We start from the raw sequence: 23,228 nt of genomic DNA, 5'->3' as shown, positions 1-23,228 counted from the left end.
TTATTTTTATTAGGTTTTAAAACAAACTTTTTACATTAAGGAAATGTTTATGCTATTTTTCAACATTTAAATTTAATATCTAACGCCCAAAAGGTACTTGTTCCGCATTTTTTTTTTTATTCTAATAATATATTTTCAACGTCTCTGAGAACTGAAGTAAGAAGATTTATAGAAATGCTTTCTTTCTTAACGATTTGCCGGGAACATCACGGTATTTTTACCACCCTCCATCGTCTAACCAAAAGGCATTAACCTTTCTTTCTTTTCCACGTAGTCGCCCCTAACGTACTAACTAAATAATGTACGTTTTCTCCCCTTGGTGTAGCATCATCCTATACCGATGCTGTTATCTACCTGCGTGTGTCACTACCAAAACACATTTAATTCATTCTCCTAGATTAATAATGAATTAATAGTATTCATCAAACCGCTTTCTGAGGTCTCATTATTTTAAAACGTTGTAGATGGTGTTTTCCAAACAATTTTATCAATATAATTTTCATTTCATTATTGTATCAATTTTTCTCACAAAATCATTGTCACATGTTTCTAAAATAAATTTCGTGAATCAAGTAAAATGAAATTTTACTTGAAATAAAACATTGTGCAAGACATGTCCGTGAATTGTCTCATTAAAGTACCCTTGTAGATCATTTCCTGGTCCATTTATAAAAATAAAGAGCTTCGTGAGAACAAGTTTATTACTAAGCAAATACTTGAAGAAGTTGAGAAAGCCACTTCAGTTTTATTGCTTTGGAAGTCGAAGGACTCGATTTCAATACTTCAAAAAAAGTTTCGGACATTAGAATTAAAGAGTATGTTAAAGACGACATAAAAAGCGTATAGAAATATAGATATATGTATATACAGCAAGTCGTTGAAAAGCATTAAACATCTTTTAGAAAGAGAAACATATAAATCTTAACTGTAATTGGGGAAATTTCTTGCAAAAGTTTATTTGATTGTCTACGAAACAATAAAATAACAATATTTTGTCTTTACCTTCAATATTAAAGGAAACATATTCATTGTGGATGTTTTACTGCTTCTAAAATTTTAAAAACCACTTGAAAAGTCGCTAAGCAGTTGAATTATCAGCACATTTACTAAATATAATGACAATTATCATGGATGCGGGGGATTTCTATTCAACTTATATTAAAGAAACGATAAACTGATGGATGATGCTCAGATTTTCAAATTATATAAAAAAACAATTTATTGCAAATACGGCACGTTGAAATAACAGTATTAAGTTTAAACGATGTAATATTTTGCTCTTCTGTCCTATTTGAGTGCGCCCCCAAATAACAAAACACCATTCTCAATTTCATTACAACCTTACTAAAAATGTATATATATGAAGATTAATGCATGTAAATGTTCTTGATTTTAGGTCTCTTCTGTTTTAAAATTAAAATTTGACGTTTTGACTTTTCTCTTTAACACATTTAAAGACTTTAAGAAAAGTCGAAACGTCAAATTTTAATTTTAAAACAGAAGAGACCTGAAATCAAGAACATTTAAATGCATTAATATATCAAAAGGTCTAAGAAATAAGAAACTTAAGATATGAAGATTTTTATACATACTTTAAATCTGAACTATTCTTCTTAAACACATATTAAGTAATTAGATTTATCCGTACTAATCAAAAATATGGAAAAATAGATGTAAAACACAAAATGTAATAATTAAAATTAAGTACAGCAACGACGGATTCTAAAATTCGTTGTACTCTATCTATGTTTTTTTATTTACTTGTTGAGTCTTTATAAAATGAAATTTTCAAAAAGATTTAAATAGGTCGAAACTTTAAGTAAGAAAGATCCAAAATCAGGACGATTTATCAACAAAAACAAAATAAAAGAGGTCTACAAAGTAAGAAATTCAATATATAAAAATACTTATCCATAATTTATTTCAAATTCTTTATTTATAGTCATAAATGCGCAGCTTAACCTCATACTAGTTGACGCGTGCTAGACAACATTATTTAATTTATTAAGTTAATGTTGCACATATGTAAATTGTCTTATTCTAGTTGGATATTGGTAAGTTTTCAGCTTCTTGAGCTCCAATTATACCTATTATCTTAGACGCTCTAATTATGAATATTGCTACTAATATTGATAATTTTAATTGAAAACATGAAAATTGAAAAAATTTCATTCCCGGATAAAACCTCCTCAGGGAGTGATATTCTCAATTAAATTATATATAGATAATACTGATATGGAGTGGACAATTAATATCTATTAAATTGGACGCCACCAGCGTTTTAACGAAACGAAAACTCAATATCAAGTGAACAGTTTACAACAACTAATAAAAGAATTATCGTCAATTCAATTATAGAAAATTTCGTCTAAATCAATAAAAATAACGGATTTCTATGGAAAAGTTTTAACAAACTGCGTGTTTAAAACAAAAATCGAAAATCGGTATTGCATATAATTTCTTTAAGGCATCTTGACATGGTGCAAGTAATTGCATGCGATTTTTTCCAAAGTAAAAATATTTCGTAGATTAAAATTGCACCTTCTTTGACATTATGTCTTACTGCATCATGACTGCCCCTAACAAAAATTTCAAAATTTTGTAACCGGTTTAAAAATGAAAATAACGAAGCTTAATGAAATGAACAGGAAAAAAGTGGTTAGTGAAAATAATTATATCTGCTGCTGCCTCGCTTTTGTAGCCTGATGGACAGGTTGATTGTTACACTAAAAGTAACTGGACTTCTCCCTAGAATTGCAACTTGTACACAATAAAAATGACACCACATCGATAATGTTGCGAGATTCTGCATGAAACAATCAGCTAAACTTCATCTGCGCATGCTTTTTACCAAGAAATAATGCGTCTTGCATTGCAGGTTGTATCGAATAATGTCAAGGGGCTTTGCAAGTTCATTATATTACATGTTATTTGATCTATTAATAACCAAAACTAACCCTTTTCTCCTTTGGGTGACTGTTAGCTCTCTAGAATTAAAAGTCAATAAATACCTGAAACAAAAATCCCGAATCAACAATTTACTAGAGAAGACGAAATAGTTAGTGCTTTGGTCAATCACAGGTAAATCGAATATTGTTTGGTTGGTTTTTAACCTAAAAATAACTATAATTGTAATAATAATGGGACTATAGCTATAAAGCAGCAAATATGAAGCAAAATATAATCGAAGTACAATCACATTAAATTGATGTTATCTATTAGTAGACTAGAAGAAAGTTTTTTTTTCATATTGTACTATAAAGTCGACTTTACAGTACTAATTTGAGTCCTTGTACGTTATAGTATCCTCAAATTATCCCAATCCCAATATTTCTAAAAATTCATTATGTCTGGCTTTGTTTACAATGTTACCTTAGTAACTTCTGTTATTTTATTCTTTTAAATAATAAGAAAATAACCAAAAGAGCCATTTTTCAGTCAAATTGTCAAATAATTTTTAAAGTTTCATGACTACGAATCCAGTAACGAATTAGAAAAACATGGTGAGTTATAAACTCCATGAAGTTAGATTAGTAAAAACCTTTTCGTGTACAACTTTTTCAAGAAATTTAACTGTGATAATGACCTGAGAATACAAGCCCTATACTTTAAATAGCTAAATAATTAATAAATCAAATATCAGTCCCATCAAGATAGTATAAGTCTTAATCGCAAGCATGCGCTGATGGAGCTTAGTTAATCGACTCATACCCGATCCCACAATTGTAAATCTAAAGAGGACTGCCATTATTCTCGGTTCAATAACTGATGGCCAAATATCAATTGATTGTAGAACGTTTCCTTGGATCTTTACTTTTGTTGCTGCCATTCATTTACTTGTAAAGTTTTGACAAGCACCTTGGGGATGCAATTACTTGCTAGCCACGATGCAATAACAAGAACGTATCAAACAACGTGCAACATTTTTCATACATTCCCTGTATTCAAATTAAGTATTCTCAGTAGTTTTGTTTTATTCAAACTTTACATCATCATTTAGTAATCAAGACATTAATTGACATATATTATGTCCTTTAAATTCACATGTTTGAGTGTCAATTTTCATTTAATTTGTTCAGTATTCAGAGTACATAAATTCCAGTGATAGTGTTGTGCAAGCATTGATTTCCCTATAACAAAAAAAATTATGTAACGAATAAGTTTATTTTTTTATATAGTTTACTGTCCTACGAATTTTAATTGTATTTCAAGGAATATATCAAATAAGTAAATTATAATTACAATATATGACATTTTTTTGTAACAAATACCCGAAGAATATCCACCAGACAGTTAAACAAAACAAATAAAGCTTCACCCTCTTTGATCATTTTGTATACTTTCGTTGACGACGTCTACGGAAACAAAGTCCAAGTGTAAAAACAAAAACGCATCGTAGACTTTAGTCTGGCTGGGCCAGCCACCTTGTTGCAGCAATAATTCAAGTGGGGTTGCAACCCTCACTCCGTTGCCAGGCAACAGGCATTAGTCCCCTCAGCCGGTACATCGATCGTGCGCTCCTTTCCCCGCGCCAGACTCGACTAAATATTCGCCCCCGCCGACGAATTGACAGTCCCTCGCGCCGCGTTAGTTGCATTCACGGATGCCAAGCCAGCCACCTCTGATTCATCGTTTTTCCGTCTCCATTATACAATGAATAATCGACGAACTGCCCTTCCATCGTTCGATGCCCCTGTTGCTGTTTCTTTAACTTCGAAATAAAGTATTTGTTCTTAGAAAAAATTTCATTTGTATCAAGTCCATTTCGTAGGAATCGTAATAATTTGATTTCGCGACATAATTTTTATTTCCAGTTGAAGATGTATCTGATCAATAATCAAAATAATTTATATTTGAATTAAACGCGTCCATAAGATTCTTTGAATGTAATTTAAGTTTTTGAAAATTAAATATTATGAGGATGGCTGATTGGAGCAAAAATATTAAGACTTACGTTGGAGCTGCTTTTTGACGAATAGTGAATCGCTTTTCAAAATTATATCCTGTCCATTTCTTGTCTCTCGTTTGTAATATGTACATTGTTTTGAATTGTTTTAGTTAGAACTAGAGTTTTCAATTCTCTAAAATACCAATCCGGAAACATTTTATAAAATCGAATAGAAAGAAAAAAAGAATCGTTTATTATTAATTTTTGAATATATATTTATGCTGCTCAATTTGAAAAATCTAAATTTGTTAGTTGTTGCAACTCATTAGATTTCTGACCTTGTTCCATGGTGTAAACATTTGAAAATTTTTTTGATATAGAAGTCAAATTAACGTAAATCCACTAGATATTCCTAACCATCGCTGCATCTCACGCAAACCTCATCTCAACGTACATTTTGCTAATAATATTTACTAATTCCTAGAGTCTGGTAATTTAATAGATTTTTTACTAGATAAAATTTCTAATATCCGAATTTTAACATTGTAACCAGTTCAAAAATTTATTTGTTGTAGTTCATCAAACTATTTGAATAAGCCCATGGCAGATTCACTAAAAAATTTCTTGTCTATTTCGTAGCTTCATTTCAGATCAATCATTTATTTTGGTTCTGAAAAATTTGCATATTTTGCATAAAGTAAAGAATAGACTGCATAAAGTTTCTGGATAAAAGTATCATTAAATCTGGCATCGGGGAATAGAATTTAACTCAATTTCAGCATCTGACAAACTTATCGCCAGCTCATTTCTCCTTTTTAACAAAACTGCAATTCAACATGAACTAACAGAATTTTTAACGCAGTTGTGCAGAACTATGGCACTTGCAAATTGCTTTATTTCCGAATTTGGAGCTTTTGGTAAACATTAACATTGATTACAAAATTTCAAGTACAATTACCGGAAGAATATGCTGAAATTGTACTCACTTTAAGACCATTTTTGGATAAAATTTGTATTTAATTGGCTCGCTGTTTTCTTGGCTCGAATTCCATTCCACGGATTATTCCCTACTGAAAAATATCAACTAGTTTCTAAATTAGTAAGCATTCTTTGCTAACCGGCCCTGAAACATTATTGGCAATACTGCTCGAAATTATCACACCTGAGGAGGATGGGAAATTCACCGGAATATATCGGGCAATCTGGGAGGGTTGAACAACTTTATTAGTACCAGACTTTAAGCTATAAGTAACAACTGGGAGAATGTAGTAACATTCTACTTCTAGATGTATCTTTATAATGCAATTCATTTATATTCAAATCTTCAAATAGCTTTTCTAATTTTAAGACTATTAAAAAAAATTCTTAATGTTTTAAAAGATATATTTGTTCATTAAATCTATTTGGCTTACATTGTACGAGGGTTGCTACTTAAGTTTTCAGATATAACAATACTGATGTGAATATGTCAAATTTAACATTGCCATCATAAAATTTGACATTTTTAATGGTGAACGTACTTACGACGTGTTATTATACGAGTGCTATTTGAGTTGTTTACTGATTCTTGAAACAATAAAATGAAATGATGATTTTCTATGACTTTGAATGTATATTAAACCGTGTTTAGTTGGTTTTTCCAATTCAATCGTTGCTGCACTTCGCTATAGGATAGATTTCGTGAAGGTCGCACATAGATCGGCTGTTTTGCCAGAAATAATCGACTGTATGGTCTATCAAGACGTGTCAATCCAATAAAAGTTGTGCATGTGTCACCACCGTTTCATTAGAGCAACATAGTACAGTTAATTCTGAACACATCAGTTCAAACAAAGTTTTTGAAAAGAGAAAAAAAAACATGGAATTGATGGTTTACCCGCCGTACAGTTCTTGTTTGGTACCTAATGATTTCTCTTCTTATTCCTGAAAGTGAAAAATAAATTGCGAGGTAAACGTTTTTCTACACCTGAAGAAGCGGTTGATGTATTCAAATCACATGTTCTGAACGTACCTCAATCGGAATGGAAAAAATACTTCGACAATTGGTTCAAAATACATGCAAAAGTGTATTGCATCTTAATGGAGAATATTTTGAAAGACAATAAAGCCGTATCCAATTATAAATATTTTTTTTTCTGTCTATCTCAAAACTTGAACAGCAACATTATACGGTGATAATGCTAAGATTGGGATCAACCGTCGTTCTAATGCTCCTGAGTTAATAGTCAAAAAAATTGTATGTAAACATATTTTAAAACAAGATATTTCAGAAACCTTTTAAAAAATACTTCCTACCATATATCGTTAAAAATAAATGTAAATATGTAAAAAATTACAAATGGAAAATGTTATTATGTTAATGCTGAAGGACATATCTGATTTCAGCCAACGCTTTTTTGGCAATTTTTATAAGGAAACCTGAAGTATAAAAATTTTTCCTGATAGCAACACAAATTTTTAGGGTATTAATAGAATACGACGGTCTCCGGAATGGGTGGGTGATTTTATTAAAAGTTTCTTTATCGAAAAGTTAATTTCAGAAGAGGGCTTCTTTGTGGCTGCTAAGTCTTTTTACTTAAAATATAACCAGTCACATTTCAATTTATTTTTGCTAAATTTTGTTTAGATTCCATTCTGAAATACCAGTCGCTCGAATGCACAAATACAATTAGGTTTACCTCGTTTTATCATTGACAAAATTCTCCATAAAATCAATATGAAAGCTTTAAATCGAATACTTACAAAATATTTTTATTTCCCATGTGTTGTTTGCTAAAGATATTTTATAATTAAGCGTCCACCTTGCACTGACTATATCCGAAAACGCTGAAACATTGTGTTAACACGTTAACTGCCATGTGTACCCACCTATTAACTTCGATATCAGCAACATTTATGTATTGGTACAAGCGGCGATTACCGTGATTTAAATGTATCCATGGGTTGGTCTGGAGTGAGAAATCATTTTTTTAATGATGGTCTAATGATATTTCAATTTTGTAAATAAATTTACACAAAATTTAGACATTAACTTCTCTGTTTCAATAGTAATTTAACATGTTATTTGAACTTTTATACTTTTATACTTTTTATTTTATACTTGTTTTCTAGTACAAGGCTTTCTGCTCAAGTTTTAAGATATGGCAACACTGATGTGAACATGTTTAACACCATTTAACAATGGTGAACGTACTCAGAACTTGTTGTCATACGATTGCTATTTGAGTTGTTTACAGATATTTAAAACATTTATCTTGGTAAAAAAATGGAATTAAATCGAGAACATTTTCTTGCGATGATTTTCTATGACTTGGATTAAACTGACAGCAGTATGCCGATCAACTCGCTTCGACTTTTAATGATGAAACATCATCTCAAATCACCGTGTTTCGCTGGTTTTCCCAATTCAATCCTGGTCGCACTTCGCTATACGTGAAGTTCATCCAAAATCGGCTGTTGTGTCAAAAAACATCGATAATGTGCATAAATTGATATTGCAAGATCGTCATGTGACATATCGTAAGATTGACGCATTAGTTCCACTCGTATACATTAAACATTGCATGACATTCGGTTGTCAAGACGATTTCATCGCGTTGGATACCACATAATTTGACAATCGCTCAAAAAAGAGCTCGTGTCGATTGGTGCAAAAAAATTTGCTGAAAAATTTCTATCGCGTTGCTTGAAAAGACATGTATAAGATCGTGGCAGGCGACAAATCATGGATCTATTCACATAAATCCGAAACTAAACAAAAATCTATTGTATGGAATTTTCAAGACCAGCCAAATGAAACCAATGAAGGTTCTTGCACGATGCACTTAAATCAAATGGTTGCCTGTTTGTTGTGGCCACCTTTCCATTAGAACAACGTAGAACGATCAATTATGAATGGTATACCAACATTTGTTTGAAAAAATCAATCGCAAAAGACAACAATCTCAAAACTTAAGTAGAACCCTCGTATAAGATCGAACTGCTCGAGCTATTTTGTTTTTTAATATACCACCATCATTTGGAAAGTGTTTTTGATAAAGTATTTGTTTTACCATTACAATTAAAAAAATCTGTTATTGTAAGATCTAATAATTTATCTATCTAGTAATTTTTCAATAAATCTTTGGAATTTATAAATAAGTGTGCTGATTCAACGTTCCTCCAAAAAAGAAAGGTCACCGAACATACACTTGTTTGAAATACCAATATCGACACTTTTCTACTAAAAGTATTTACTTTTTTTACAATAATACTAAACACACTGTTTACGTTCGAACTATATCAACACTCACATTAACACTATCTGACACGCGTTTCGATAACCAGAGTTTACCTTCATTCTCTGAAGACTATAACTTGGTTATCAAAACGCGCGTCAGATAGTGTTAGTGTAGTGGTAGTGTAAACAGTATGTTCAGTATGAATATCACCAACGATTCCAGAAATTCCAACTTAGTAATCCCAATAACGAAAAACGTGCTTTTTGGGAAAACATTTTATTCAAATAAAAATATTTCGTAATTCTGACCTGATCTTTAGCATTTTTATAGCCTAATTACGGTCCTGAATGTTTGCATTAGAACTTGTCCGTATCTAGTTTTCTCTTTTCACATTTTTCGTCGAATTTGTGTTTTTCTGATCCATTGCTTTAAGCGAAACTACAATTTTTTAATACACCAAGTATGGTATTTTTTGTTATTACAAACTGATCATGCATATCAAGAGAAATTTTTTTCTCACCTAATTTAACTAACGTGGAAATTCTCTAATCCTAAGGTAACTCACTCAAACGGCTTGATCCTATTAAGCTATCTCATTAAATTGGCATTGTCGAGGATAATATTCATGACTACTACGAATTTGACTTTAGTCTTGTTAATGTAGATCACTGTTACGGCATTAACGGTGCTCCTTAATATTTTGGAAACGTTGTATCACTTGAATATTACTTTAATGGCAGAGCTCCAAAGCTGTATGCCACTGGATTCAATATCTGTTTGTAGAGAAGCAGTTTGTTGTCCGTGGACAATGAAGTTCTTTCCTCAAAGCCAGTACATCTTTTTATATTTTATATCTAGCTCTTCGAGTTTCATTTTAACGTGGCTTCACCTGTGAAGTCTAACGTGAAGAGTCATTTTCATTATTAGTATAAGGAATTTGAGGGTTGTTTATTTTTACTAGGATATTTTTGTTTCGTCTGTTCATAGAGTTAACATGAGCAGATTTGTTTTCGTTCAACTTGATACGCCATCTATTAGTCCAGGTTTTAATCCGGTCTATGGGTGTTCGTAACTTTATATTAGGTTCTTTGTGGTCTTTTCCGTCGGCCAAAATGGCCGTATAAGCAACAAAAGATGCATGTGTATTGTATTCAGGGTTTGGTATATCGCTGGTATACAATTAAAAGTTGCACAAGACATTCGTAGTCATTGAATTTTTTTCATTTCATATTTTGTTGTGTAGCGATTTTTCTACTGAACTATCGCTATTAAATTCGAAAGCTAACTTCCTAGAAATCTTATATTTATGGTGTACTTTGTTCCACATCCAAAGAGTTGTTCGAATCAAACAACAAAAAAAGTTTGTACAATCAAGTGCCATGTGAACAGTTTTCTAGAGTGAAATTTTGAATATTCGTTCATGTTTTAAACTAAGACATCATTTAAATTTGATAAAATGACGTGGCCCATAAAGACCAGGTGTAATTTTTTTTCTTTAAATAACAGTTAACAGGTTAACAATCTTTTATTCGCAACATTAGTTACATAATTTCTACGAAGCAAGATAAAATCAGCTTATTAGTGTAGATATTATCAAGCTTTTTCAGAATAAACACATTTTTTTTATTCTTGATATTTTATTTCATAGTAAGGTCAAGTAGAGTTAGAAGAATATGATTACTTCAATTGCTAGTCTGCATATTTTCCACGAAGATTTTATTAGTAATAAAGGTTACAATTCTTGAAAGAAAGAGTCATACAAAATTCAACTGATATTTTCAGAGAAATTTAGAATTTACAATTGAATTATTTAAAATATTCGTGTTGATATTGATGTGAGAGAATTGAAAAGTTCATCCTATGAAAGTTTTCAATCGAGATGGTTAACTGTTTATCTATAATTATTGTTATTTATTGTATTTTTCATGTTGTTTTCCTACAATAACAAAAAATTATTTTCTTTATGACAAAAATATGACAGAACTTTTCTTCGATATAATTACTTACAAAAATAAAATTAAGACACGATATTGTAGACATAGCTGAATATCTAAAAAACCAAGACACATGCTACGAATGTACCCCTCTTGGTACCTACTACTCTTAGCAAACATACATCAAAATAATAATTGTCTTAACAACATATTTATTCATTACACAAATCGTTTTAATCCTAGTTTTGCTTTATTCAGCATACTGTTTTCTGTATTTTCTTTCTTAGTACACTTGAAAATGATCAAATATAAAAATATATGTTACGATACATCACAGCTGACACTACTGGACTAGATTTTGATCTCAGTAAAAATGAAAAAAGGCATCTATCTTTTTTTTCCTGAGAAAACAGAATCAGCTTTCTGATTCCTTTCTAATAGATTCATATTTATAATTTCTTTAGAAAAAAGATAAAACGTGGCTTTGATTGATGTACAATTCAAGAATAATGGATTTTATACGCCATCGTCAACGTCAATAATAGCCAAAACCTAGTCGTTGTATTGTACTACATCGGTATCTTCAAATTATTCTAAAACTAAATCTTCAAAACAATCGTGAAACTCATCTATGAAAATACTAATTAAAGATAAGTCTTGATGGTTTATTTTGCATACAAGTACAGATGTTTGAATGCAGAAATCCTAACAAGCTAAAGGTGAGCTGAGCTGAGCAAGGGTATGAGAAAAATTGAGCACTCAGAAAGCCTAGTCAAATCATGAGAATTTTCATAAGCAGATATAGCAGTTACTACTCTAATTTAAGTCATGTCGCTGACATTACGTTTACCTTTGGCAACTACAATCTCATTTGGATTCAGCACAGTGGACACTTCTGTATAATCCACATTCCAAATATCTGTACAATACATAATGTTACCTTACAAAGCTTGTGGGTATTGTCTGGATTAAATTTTGATGCATTTTGTGTTTTTTCCGGCTATAATGCCAAATTTCGCAGCACACTCGTAAGCAGGTAACGAACGTTTTCGGAAGTATCGAGCATAATCTCTACTTCACCTGATAACCTCAATAACTTCAGTTATATTTAATTGACCTAACTATTCCACCTTCAGAATTAGTTAAGGGCTCAATATTTTACAATGCAAAAAATGCACAATCACTTGCAAATTGAAATAAAATCGATATCATCTTTTCCCGCATTTCGCAATAATTTAAGGGCATATTTATGGAAAGTTGAAGAATGTTTAATTCCGGTTATACTGCATACTGATCTAATTTTGGTATGGACTTATATTCTAATTATTACTATTACCTTATTTTGTTACTCATGGTAGTTTTCTTCTGTATATTGAAATTTTATTTTATTTGTTTCATATTTATTTAGTTATTTTTTGTTTTTTAGTTTTTACAAGGTTTTGTCCATAAATTTCTCTATCCATAAAAGAATTGATGCCATTCGCAACGAGTATTTTTCTTTAAATAGTCATTTTACATTGAGGAAATTTCTTGTTTCGGTGTTGCATGGATGAATCACCACCTTCAGTTAATGACTTCAGGAATATTGTCAATGTCATCCGTTTGATACCAAATTCATAGGCACCAGCATTCATGCTTTCTCCTTTTTGCAGTATTGAGTATAGTATTTTTCTTTTATAAGTCCGTGTCCAAACAAACAAACACCATGGATTACTTTTCTTCCAATCTCCCAATTTTAAAACAAAAGTGAGGTTATGAAATGCGCTTAAAATTATCCACAGACCCTTTATAATAAATAAATGTATGATAGTATAACACTTAATTGAAAACTGGTAATATTTAAGTATTATACACGAAATATTCCTGTTTCGAATTATTTTACCTCTTGTATTGGGGCCATAAGTTCCCATTCAGCGATACGTCCTGATGTTTCTGCATGGGGGTTTTCCTTTCAAGTTATTTCCATTGCCCAACTTGCTACTAATCTCAATTTTGCTCTCCCTGCCTTAATGTAAAAATGAATATTCACAAATGTATCTAAACTATATTATGTTGTTGCCTTTATCAAAAAAAGATTCACCTAAATAGAATTGAAATCATACTTATCGGAAATGAAGATAAGTCAGAAGTAACTACTTACCGCACCACAATAATTAATTAAATATAAAAAAAGTAACAAGCCAATTGGCATGATTCAAAGCAAATAATTTTTTGCTTTTCAACCCTCAACTACTATAAATATTATTGCATGCTATGTGGATATTAGAATTCTAATATAGTTATAATTTCGCTAGATGTATGAAAACATCTCTCTTGTTTGCAAAATGAAATTCTCCTGTGCAAATATTGAAAATTTTCAAAGGAAGAAACACTTGTATTGATTTACACTTCAACGGACTACGACCCTTTTTTAATTACGAACTCAAAGAGATGACTTGTATATAGTTTTCTGTTAAAGTGCCCGAAGAGCAGCTCTAGGAAAACTTCAAATTTATTATTATCTCAGTTGAACTTTTTGTTAGCAATTTTAAGTGAGGAATGTCAAGTGGAACTTCATTCGGCATTCTTTTGGAACCTATCTTAACAGTTTTATTGCAAAATAGTTGGAAGTTTTTGATTGAAATGTATTTCAATACTCGAAGCACGTAATTCTAGAAGTAGCTATTTCTTTGTTCAATTTTTTCTAGAAAGAAATTTAGACAATTGATCAACTAAAGATATATATTGTAATTTCAATTAAAAACTATTCTCATTCAATTTTTTGTATTGTAATTATACTATAAAATGTAATAAAAACATAGGATGAATAATTTTATTTAAGCATAGACTTTGAATTAATCTGTTTCAATATACTCCTTTTGGCTAATAATGCACTTATACCCTTTTCCGTCAAAAATTTAGGTATTTAACAATGTTATTAAATTCCAAAAAATTGCTGTGATTTCAATTTCTGATTTAAAACAGACATCTACTCTTTAAATTTTAAATCAATAACTCTTAGGAAATCAACCCAGCTCTCGCATTAAAAATTTGTTGACTTAAATGTGTTAGTTTTTTATCCAACCATTTCTTTGTGACAAACTCTCTAACAGTATCTGAAATCATACTTTCATTTTGATAAAACTTAATCTGATTTAATAAACTAAATATTCTGAGTTCGTTGGTGACATTCATGAATGGAACTCTCCTTTAGAAATGGCTTTTATCTTGAACTGTCTCGGCCCCTCAGTATCTAAAGGTTTTTTTCTAGCGCACATTTTTATTTCCGGGAAGATCCAGAAGACGCTTGGTGAGTAAGGGGGATGTGGATTGATAGAAATTCATTTGCAGCAAAAATCAGTCGAAAGCAACTTATGGCGCGGTACATCATCAAGACGCCAACGTTTGAATTCCCTTCGATTATTCCCCTTGAAACGAGCCCTAATACCCTCCTAATCTATGAAAACGATGTCCACGACCTTAATATTCGACATCAATTGATGGTGCTTTTTACCACATGGTGAATCATTGGTTTGCCCTTGAGAACTCTGCAATTTTGTCTAAATGTCACAACTAAAGACAAATTTTATAATTTCAAAAGCATTTTCTGACATTTTTTCAAATTAAATTTAATTCGTTATTTGTATTTCATCATAGACACTGAAGACGCGATCTCTCCAAAACAGACAAACTGTGATGCTCAAAAAATGAAAGTATGAGTCATATTAGAGTTGAAGTAGATGCAGCGTAAGTAAATGCTGCTATAAAAATTTTGTCAAATTTTTTGATCATACATTGTAAATGTTCTACTGAAGAGATACTTTATTTTGTCGTGTTCGTGGTATTCGCCTTTCGGTGGCGTTTACTTTTATTCATTCAATCTGTTTTAAAGCCGAGTTATTGTAAGGTGCATAAAAGATATGAAACAGAAGAAAGCTTCAAATGATACTTAAGGCGTCAGTCAAATAAACAGAAAATCAGTTTATCTGCAGATAGGTCAGACAAAATCGAATTTGCGACATGTATTTTTAACAAAAATAAAATCGGGGAGTTTTTTGTAATTAATTTTTGTATGTTACCACTTTTAAGTATATTGGAACGTTTTTATTAATGATTTTTTCTTTGTTTTAGGGATGACGGCTAAATGAAAATGGCATCACCGACACCCTCACTAGAATCGATTCCACGAGCAAATTCAATTGGATCATTTGGTGATCAACACGATTACCTTTCTCTTTCGCCTTTGGCAGATTCGCCGTTATCAATTAGCGGATCATCACCTCCAGTAAGCGACTCAGTAGATAGAGACAGCGACCCATCCGAACTACATTGTCAACAGTGCAGAGAACCAATCTCTGATCCTAAATTGCTGTCCTGTTTCCACACGTTTTGCAACAATTGTCTGGAGAAGAATAAACTCATCTGTCCACGTTGCAATTCTGAATCCATTGAAGGTATATTGAGTAGCCTTCTATTCAACGGTGACAATAGTAACGAAGTTAATTTGGCTCCTGTTCGTTGCACAGGTTGTAAACATAAAAAATTAGACGCAGTTGCCCGTTGTGTAGATTGTGTCAATTATTTGTGTTCGAATTGCGTTATGGCACATCAATTTATGCACTGTTTCGAAGGCCACAGAGTAGTTAATCTGCAAGAGATCAAAGAAGAGACAAAGAACGGACTGCTATCGAATAGTATTATGAGTAACACCGAAAAAAGTATGATTTGTCCACGTCACAAATCCGAATTGCTTAAATATTATTGTCGTACGTGCGCAGTACCAATTTGCAAAGAATGTTTAAATTTGGATCATCCCGTTGGACTTCACGATTACGAACATATAAGTGAAGCAGCACCGAAACAAATCGAAGCAATTCAGCACGCTGTAACAGAAGCTAAAAGCAAAGCAACCGATATCAGAAATAGTCTTAAGAATGCTGAACATGTTTCCAGCCGCCTCCAAGTACATTATCATAAAGCTCAAAACGAAATAAATGACACTTTCCTATTCTATAGGTCTATGCTAGAAGAAAGAAAACAAGAACTGCTTAAGGAATTAGAGAGCGTTTTCAGCGCAAAACAAATCTCGTTGGGAGTGGCTACGCAAAAGGGCCAGGAAACGTGTGAGCAGATATATAAAACTTGCGAATTTGTAGAGAGACTGAATAAATGTGCAAACGTTGTTGAAATACTTATGTTTAGAAAATTGTTAGACGCTAAATTACAAGGTCTCTTAAATTATAACATTGATCAAACAGTACAGGCCGCAGGCGAATTAGAATTTGTGTCAAATTATCAAGCCATCCAAGTGGGCGTAAGAAATACATTTGGTTATGTAAGATCAAGCGCAGAATCATTAGTCGGTCCTAGTAAACAACCACCCATTGCTAGACCTACAGGCGGCGGAGGAAGCTCTAGTTCAAGCGGAAGCAGCGTGAATGGTAGTTCCGTAAATTTAAACGGAGGTATGCACTGTCAATATAACGTCTCCACTTCAAGTCAATCCACTTCTCCGTTCGAATCGAACATAATCAGTAAACGATTCAGCAGTGCCAATAGTTTGGGTCCATTTTCAACTACAATCGGAGATTTGAATTTAAACGGTATCAACCCGTACGAAAAATGGTCGAATGGAGGCGCAGATAGTATTTTCCAAAGCGGAACTACCGATCCGTATTCCTTATCGAGTTCCGCCCACAACGATTCTATGTTAGATCTAACTGCGAAACTGATGTCGACAGCGATATTTCCACCGAAATCTCAAATAAAAAGACAAAAAATGATATATCATTGTAAATTTGGAGAATTCGGAGTTATGGAAGGACAATTTACCGAACCAAGTGGAGTGGCAGTCAATGCCCAAAACGATATAATCGTCGCCGATACGAACAATCACAGAATCCAGATATTCGACAAAGAGGGTAGATTCAAATTCCAATTCGGCGAGTGCGGTAAACGCGATGGTCAATTATTGTATCCAAATCGCGTGGCGGTAGTACGCACTTCCGGAGATATAATCGTAACTGAACGTTCTCCTACCCACCAAATTCAAATTTATAATCAGTACGGTCAGTTCGTTAGAAAATTCGGAGCTAACATCCTCCAACATCCTCGAGGTGTAACCGTAGACAATAAAGGACGTATTGTTGTCGTCGAGTGTAAAGTAATGAGAGTAATTATATTCGATCAAACTGGATCTGTACTCCAGAAATTCGGTTGTTCCAAACATTTGGAATTCCCCAACGGCGTTGTAGTTAACGATAAACAAGAAATTTTCATAAGTGACAACCGCGCGCATTGCGTCAAAGTATTCAGTTACGAAGGAGTCTATTTGAGACAAATCGGAGGTGAAGGTATTACTAATTATCCTATCGGCGTTGGAATAAACGCGAACGGAGAAATATTAATAGCCGATAATCACAACAATTTCAATTTGACCATTTTCACTCAAGACGGACAATTGGTATCTGCTCTGGAAAGTAAAGTAAAACATGCGCAATGTTTCGACGTTGCTCTAATGGACGATGGCTCGGTTGTATTGGCAAGTAAGGACTACAGGCTCTACATTTATCGTTACGTTCAGGTTCCTCCTATTGGCCTGTAAACATTTCCTCCGGGCAGGGTCTCCAGCCGCCATTCCCAACACTTTTTGTTGATGCATTTTTGAATGGAGTGGTCGGATGCTGGTCTGTTACTCGTATTATTTTTTTAAAGTTGTCAAAATTTTCACGAGATTTATCGTCATAGTTTTGTACTGTATTTCACATGTTGATATTTTAATATTATAACGTTTGACTACGCGAAGCTGGACAGAGTCGCTACTGTGGTGGCCTGTTGCCATGTTGTATGACCAAATTTATCAATTTTTAAAACAGGGATATTATTATTATTATTATTCAGATTAGAAATGTTAACCAAGCATCGCATGGTGCCTGGGCCATTGTTGTAATTTAAATTGAGCAGTTTCCGATGATAATGATCTATTTTAATATGCGTGTATGATGTTGTGTATGTTCTTAGAAATAGCGCCTTGTTGTTAGCGGGATGCCGCGTTGTTACGGACCCTAGTCAACCGAGAACTTTCAATTTCGTAGTGTTTAATTTTTATTATTGTTCTCTCCAATTTTTCCTATTTAGTGGATGTTTGTATACTATAAAATACCACGTGCCGTGCCCACATTTCCGCCGCTCGGGAAATTAAAAACCCGTTGTCGGCATTTGTTTTTATGTTTACGTAATTTTAGTTTTGTTATTCACATAAAATTAGTTACTTTTGTGTATGTGTGGTGCTGCATGCTACTACATATTTCCACCAACTCTTATTTTTTTACTTAGTTTGTAGTTTTTTTTTGTAGTAATATATTTGTTTGTTGATGCTGCCGAGTTTAAGATATAGGGTGCGAATTCAGAATTACATGGATTCGCGTCCTTTGGGAACTATATCCCCATATCAAGACTATAATACTTAGCTAGATTTTTTTCGTTCAAATGCGTTAGGTATTGTTACTTTCGAAAAAAAAACCACGAGACATCATCCCCTACCTGATAATCCTTCCTAGGTCACGTTTTTGTTTTTTTTTCTTGTTTTTATTTTGCCGACACATGACAATATTTTATTTATTTTATTTATATATTTTATATTTAGAGCAAACTTTACGTTTAAGTAAATTCGAATATTGTCTTCAAATAGTAGGTACATTCATTTGATAGTTTTGAAAATAGGTTATTCGATGTTCATATACTCTTTATTCGAATTTATACTTTGCCACCTCATATATTTACTTACTTACTTACTTACTTACTTACTTAATCCCCTTTATATACTTACGGATGTAAGACTTGAGGTTTGAGTTTCTTTTTTCTTCGGGTCTAAAATTATCTCGCGTTTCTTTCGATTCTCGTTTATGGTAGCTCTTCGTGTAATTTCTTCCCTCAATAATCAGTATCTTTGTTCATTTCGCCCATCCCTCTACTTCTGATTAAGCGTTTCTTCGTTCTCTGCAAATATGACCATATCATTAATATGGCCATAATAACTCGCCATTTTCCAGAACCTTGCTTTATGCCTCATCTAATATTACTCCTTTGTTGGTTTCAAATATTCTTATTTTGTTCTGACGTAGTTTTTGTTACTGAACTACCTTCTAATACTTGGATGAACTAATTCTAATTCAAATTTTTTGGAAATTTCATTTAATATTCCACATCGTAATCAGTAAAGGCGTGTAGAAGTAACACTCTTTTTATTATATGTTTTTTCACTTTCTTATTATTTGAGAATCATGGAATCTACATTCCCTTCTTGGTGTTTTGTCCATGAACCCACTGCCTCAACTGTTGTTTCTAACCTTGCTTGTGACAAAGTAGAAATTTGGAAAGAACGAAATATATCAAAACCAATTTTCATAACTACCGTAACCTCTTATTTGCGCACCAAATATGTACTAAAAATATATTGTAGAACGAATCTATTTAGGTAATAATTATATTAGACCACTTATCTAATTCAAACCAATTATTATGCGAGGAATTGTAGAAAAAAAAACACATTGTAATTAATCCTTAAGCCAAATTTACACGAACTAAATTATCAGCTATATTATGTTGACATAATCCGATAAGGACCGAAACTACGTTTACTTTGATGTAGATTAATGGTTTCAGTGCTTAGGCTCTTTTCCAAATAATGTCAACATAATATACGTGTACTTGAAACAAAACAACTAATGTGCTTCAATTCTCTCGCATTCAAAGACTGTTGGGATAAGCTAAGTGAATATTTTTAATATTAAATAATGTAGGTGATTAAATTAATACATGTCAATTTTTTTATCGATGTTGACGTTAATAAAATTGTCCTATTCTCGTGGTTTTATCTCGATAGCAATACCCCAAGTTTTTTTATAATGATTTTTCTTATTTTTTATTAAATTATATCATTGTTGTGTTTTGAGACCGGAGGCGATTGGTTCGCAATGTCTTAAGGGCTAAGCGATCTCATCCCAGTAACCAGCCCTGAGAGGAGAACCCTGCGGCACCCAGTTACTTCGGACCATTCGTCTCTCGATGCCCATCCGACAAGTGTTGTATATGTTGTTTTCAAGTGTCTTCTTTAGAGCCACTATATTTTTTCTATTGTTCGTAGACGTCCTTGGATGGGCACCTTGAGAAACGGAAGTCTCAGAATGACCTCGGTGCAACACGGCGCTCAATTTTATTATTATTATTATTACTGCATTTTTAAAACTCCGTTGTTATCTTAATTTAATGGTAAAATTTGTTCTTAAATAAAATGTACATTGTTTTGTTTTTCTTTGATTTTTTGTTGTAAATGCTTATTTTGAATTAATAATACCATTCTTGCAGTTTTCACTTAGTTTTTTTATTTATTTTCTTTTCTTTGGTGGAATGAAAAGATGAGAATTAAACAAATTTTAATAAAACGGTCAACTTAAAGTTGCTATTAAATTCATTACAAAAAAATTCTTCGTAAATTCAACCAATCTGTTGTATTTTCTAATGAAGAGAATTTCAATGTACATAATTCTATCTTGAAAAAATAAACCAAACAACAATTAAACAATTAATCTGAGTTATAAACATATTGTGATATATTGCTATTAGGGGCTGTAATTGTATATTCTGTTATAGATTTCCTTGATCATGATAACATATTAACCATTTCAAATTCTTATTGAATACTTCCATTTATCAGGTAACCATCATACCTAGGTCTTCTCTAATTGAATGAAATCTCACAACGCTTAGTTTAATCGAGTAAAAAGTCCTTAAGTAGCTGAAATATTAACTACTGCTCAAAATCTTTAGCATTACACTCGAGTACAGTAAACAAGTGAGTTATGCACAATGAAGTGCTTAGCTAATAAAACTTATGGTAATTTTCTTTCGTCAAATATTCATTGTATAGTCCGGTCAATTTAGACATTCGAAGTTACATAAATTCCGACCCAGCTGAAAATCAGTGAAATTATTCAAAATATAATCAAAAATAAAATTAGGAAGTTCTCTATCATTCTCGTATATAGAACATTTTTTATTGAAGATCAAAGGTCAAAAAAATCATGAAAATACTTCAGACGAAAATTGTAGATTATAAAATTATCTACATCAAAACGTATCCATACTTTTTTTCCTACGAGCCATTATTTCTGAAATATAATGATTCAAAAAGTTGTAATCATCATAATATGCACACGTTTCAACGCCACATATGAGGTAGTGTACTTTGCACGTTTTTTCCAACTATTGATAAATAATTGAAATTAGCAAAAATTGAGAAGACGACAGTGTTGCGTCAACTGATCCTCCACTGTTGGTGATTCAATATAATAGCTCGACCGACCTGGACAAAGTGTCCGACTTTTTTGCAACCATATCTAGTTTGAACAGGTTCTAATGTATTGCTGACCAACTTCCAACCTCAATCTGTAGAGTTTAGCTGATAACCACACATGAACTTGGTAATATACCCGAAAAAATTCAAGCCAATTGAACTTTTACTTTTAGCATTTCAACATGCATGATGTCGCAAGGTTTCTGCGTTTCATTTTACATGCTATAAGTTATAACTATGTATATTTTAAGCGTAAGTTACAATGACCAATAGAAAAATATTTTAACATACATTAACTCTACAGATGTATACGTGGCATACTTATGCAAATTATGACGATTATTACTTTTTAATCGTTATATCTCAGAAATTGTGGCTCGTAGGAAAAAAAGTATTGATACGTTTTTTCCTTACACGGGAATGATGGGGAACCATATTTTATTTTAAACTATATTTTAAACAATTTTGCTGATTTTCAGCTTATTGGAAATCTAAGTAACTTCACACTTGATCTAATTTGACTGGACTAGTAGTTCTCTATGTGCGCGGTTTGCTTCAAACATTCATAATGTGGGATACAAGTATTTATGTTGAACGTATTTAAACAAAAATATACAGTGCTGGTTCGCTCCAACACTCAGACTACTTCAACCGAGTCAGTAAACTTGTTAATCTAAAGTCAAACAACACAATGGTAAAAAGAAAATCATGATTTCAAAATAGATCTTTGGAAGACTGAGAGGAAGAAAAATTGACGATTCATAGGCATGTGATATTTACCAAATATAATCTTCAGCGCTTTGGAATGAAGTTTCATCAGTAAAATGTAGATGCATTATAGGTTTGGGGGTAATTTCAATGAAGTCAGTAACATTTTACATATACTGCGATGCATTTTACTTCACTTTTGTGAGATCACGTAATTGACGAAACTGTTGAAAGATATTTTTGATATTTAATTTGAAAGTAACATTGTTCCTTGCAACTTCATTGTTTCTACGTACAAATTATATTGGGTAGATTGACAATCGAATAAGCCAATCTCTAATCTTCATTCGATCAAATAGTTTTCATAAATTTTGAATGATAATTTGACAATATAGTTTATCATGAAGCGTTTTCCAGATAAGACTTTCAAACATGCGTTCTTTTTTTATGAGAGATTTTCATTAGGTGGGATGTAACAGGCAATTTTCATTACAGTTAATAATATACAGATATTTCTGGACTTATGACTTGTTTGGTTATATTTTCAAATTTTATTTGTTGTCTTCCATCAACCTCACCATTCGAAGTTTTAACATCTTTTGTTTCATTCATTATTGTAATTATTCCATTGCACATTAACTTCGGAAACTTTTATCAAAATACTACATAATGTAACTACATCATTAAATTGCATATTTTGTTATGTGGCTCCTTCAAACACTTCTTCGTTGAATTGCCACATTTCCTTCGGAAATCCTATTCAGTATGATTATTTTCATTCATACTGATCAAATGTTATTTGTATCTAAATTACTCACAATTTACAATTTTTTCTATAATTGATTGGATTGTGAACTGTTTAGCTCCTATTGACGTGTTGGGATCATATCTAGTAATAGGACCTCTTCAACCATCTTTCAAGTTAGCGAGTCAGTTTCTTCTGAGTCTTTGGTCCAATTGGGGTACTAAAAGTAAATGGGGAAGAGAATTGGAGTGCAATTCTAGTCTATTGCAGTGTTTTGTACTTTGATTAGGAGATTTTCAAGTTCTTGTCAAGAATCTGGAACGAAAAGTACGTTTGTTATCATATGTCTGGGTTTAAAATGATTTTGTAAATTAGGAGTTTGTTGTCAGGGCCAATTTTT

The 23,228-nt window shown here is 32.2% G+C and overlaps 1 protein-coding gene across 14 annotated transcripts in view; it reads left to right on the top strand.

Annotated features, from left to right (window-relative positions):
- Positions 1 to 20,528, top strand: part of LOC130450265 (brain tumor protein) — a 421,334-nt gene extending 400,806 nt beyond the window's left edge. For 10 of the 14 annotated variants that reach the window (XM_056788580.1, XM_056788574.1, XM_056788581.1 and 7 more), the window contains one exon: positions 15,153 to 20,528. In XM_056788580.1, the coding sequence (XP_056644558.1) occupies positions 15,166 to 17,625 (2,460 nt within the window). In that variant the 5' untranslated portion in view covers positions 15,153 to 15,165 and the 3' untranslated portion in view covers positions 17,626 to 20,528. The remainder of the gene's footprint in view (positions 1 to 15,152) is intronic. The other 4 variants (XM_056788569.1, XM_056788570.1, XM_056788567.1 and 1 more) reach the window with 1 other exon arrangement.
- The last annotated feature ends 2,700 nt before the right edge of the window (positions 20,529 to 23,228 follow it).

This window comes from Diorhabda sublineata, chromosome 11 (genome assembly GCF_026230105.1).
Source record: "Diorhabda sublineata isolate icDioSubl1.1 chromosome 11, icDioSubl1.1, whole genome shotgun sequence".
Taxonomy (NCBI): Eukaryota; Metazoa; Arthropoda; class Insecta; order Coleoptera; family Chrysomelidae; genus Diorhabda; species Diorhabda sublineata.
The sequence above is the reverse complement of the archived record's forward strand: the minus strand, read 5'-3'. Positions and strand labels throughout refer to the sequence as shown.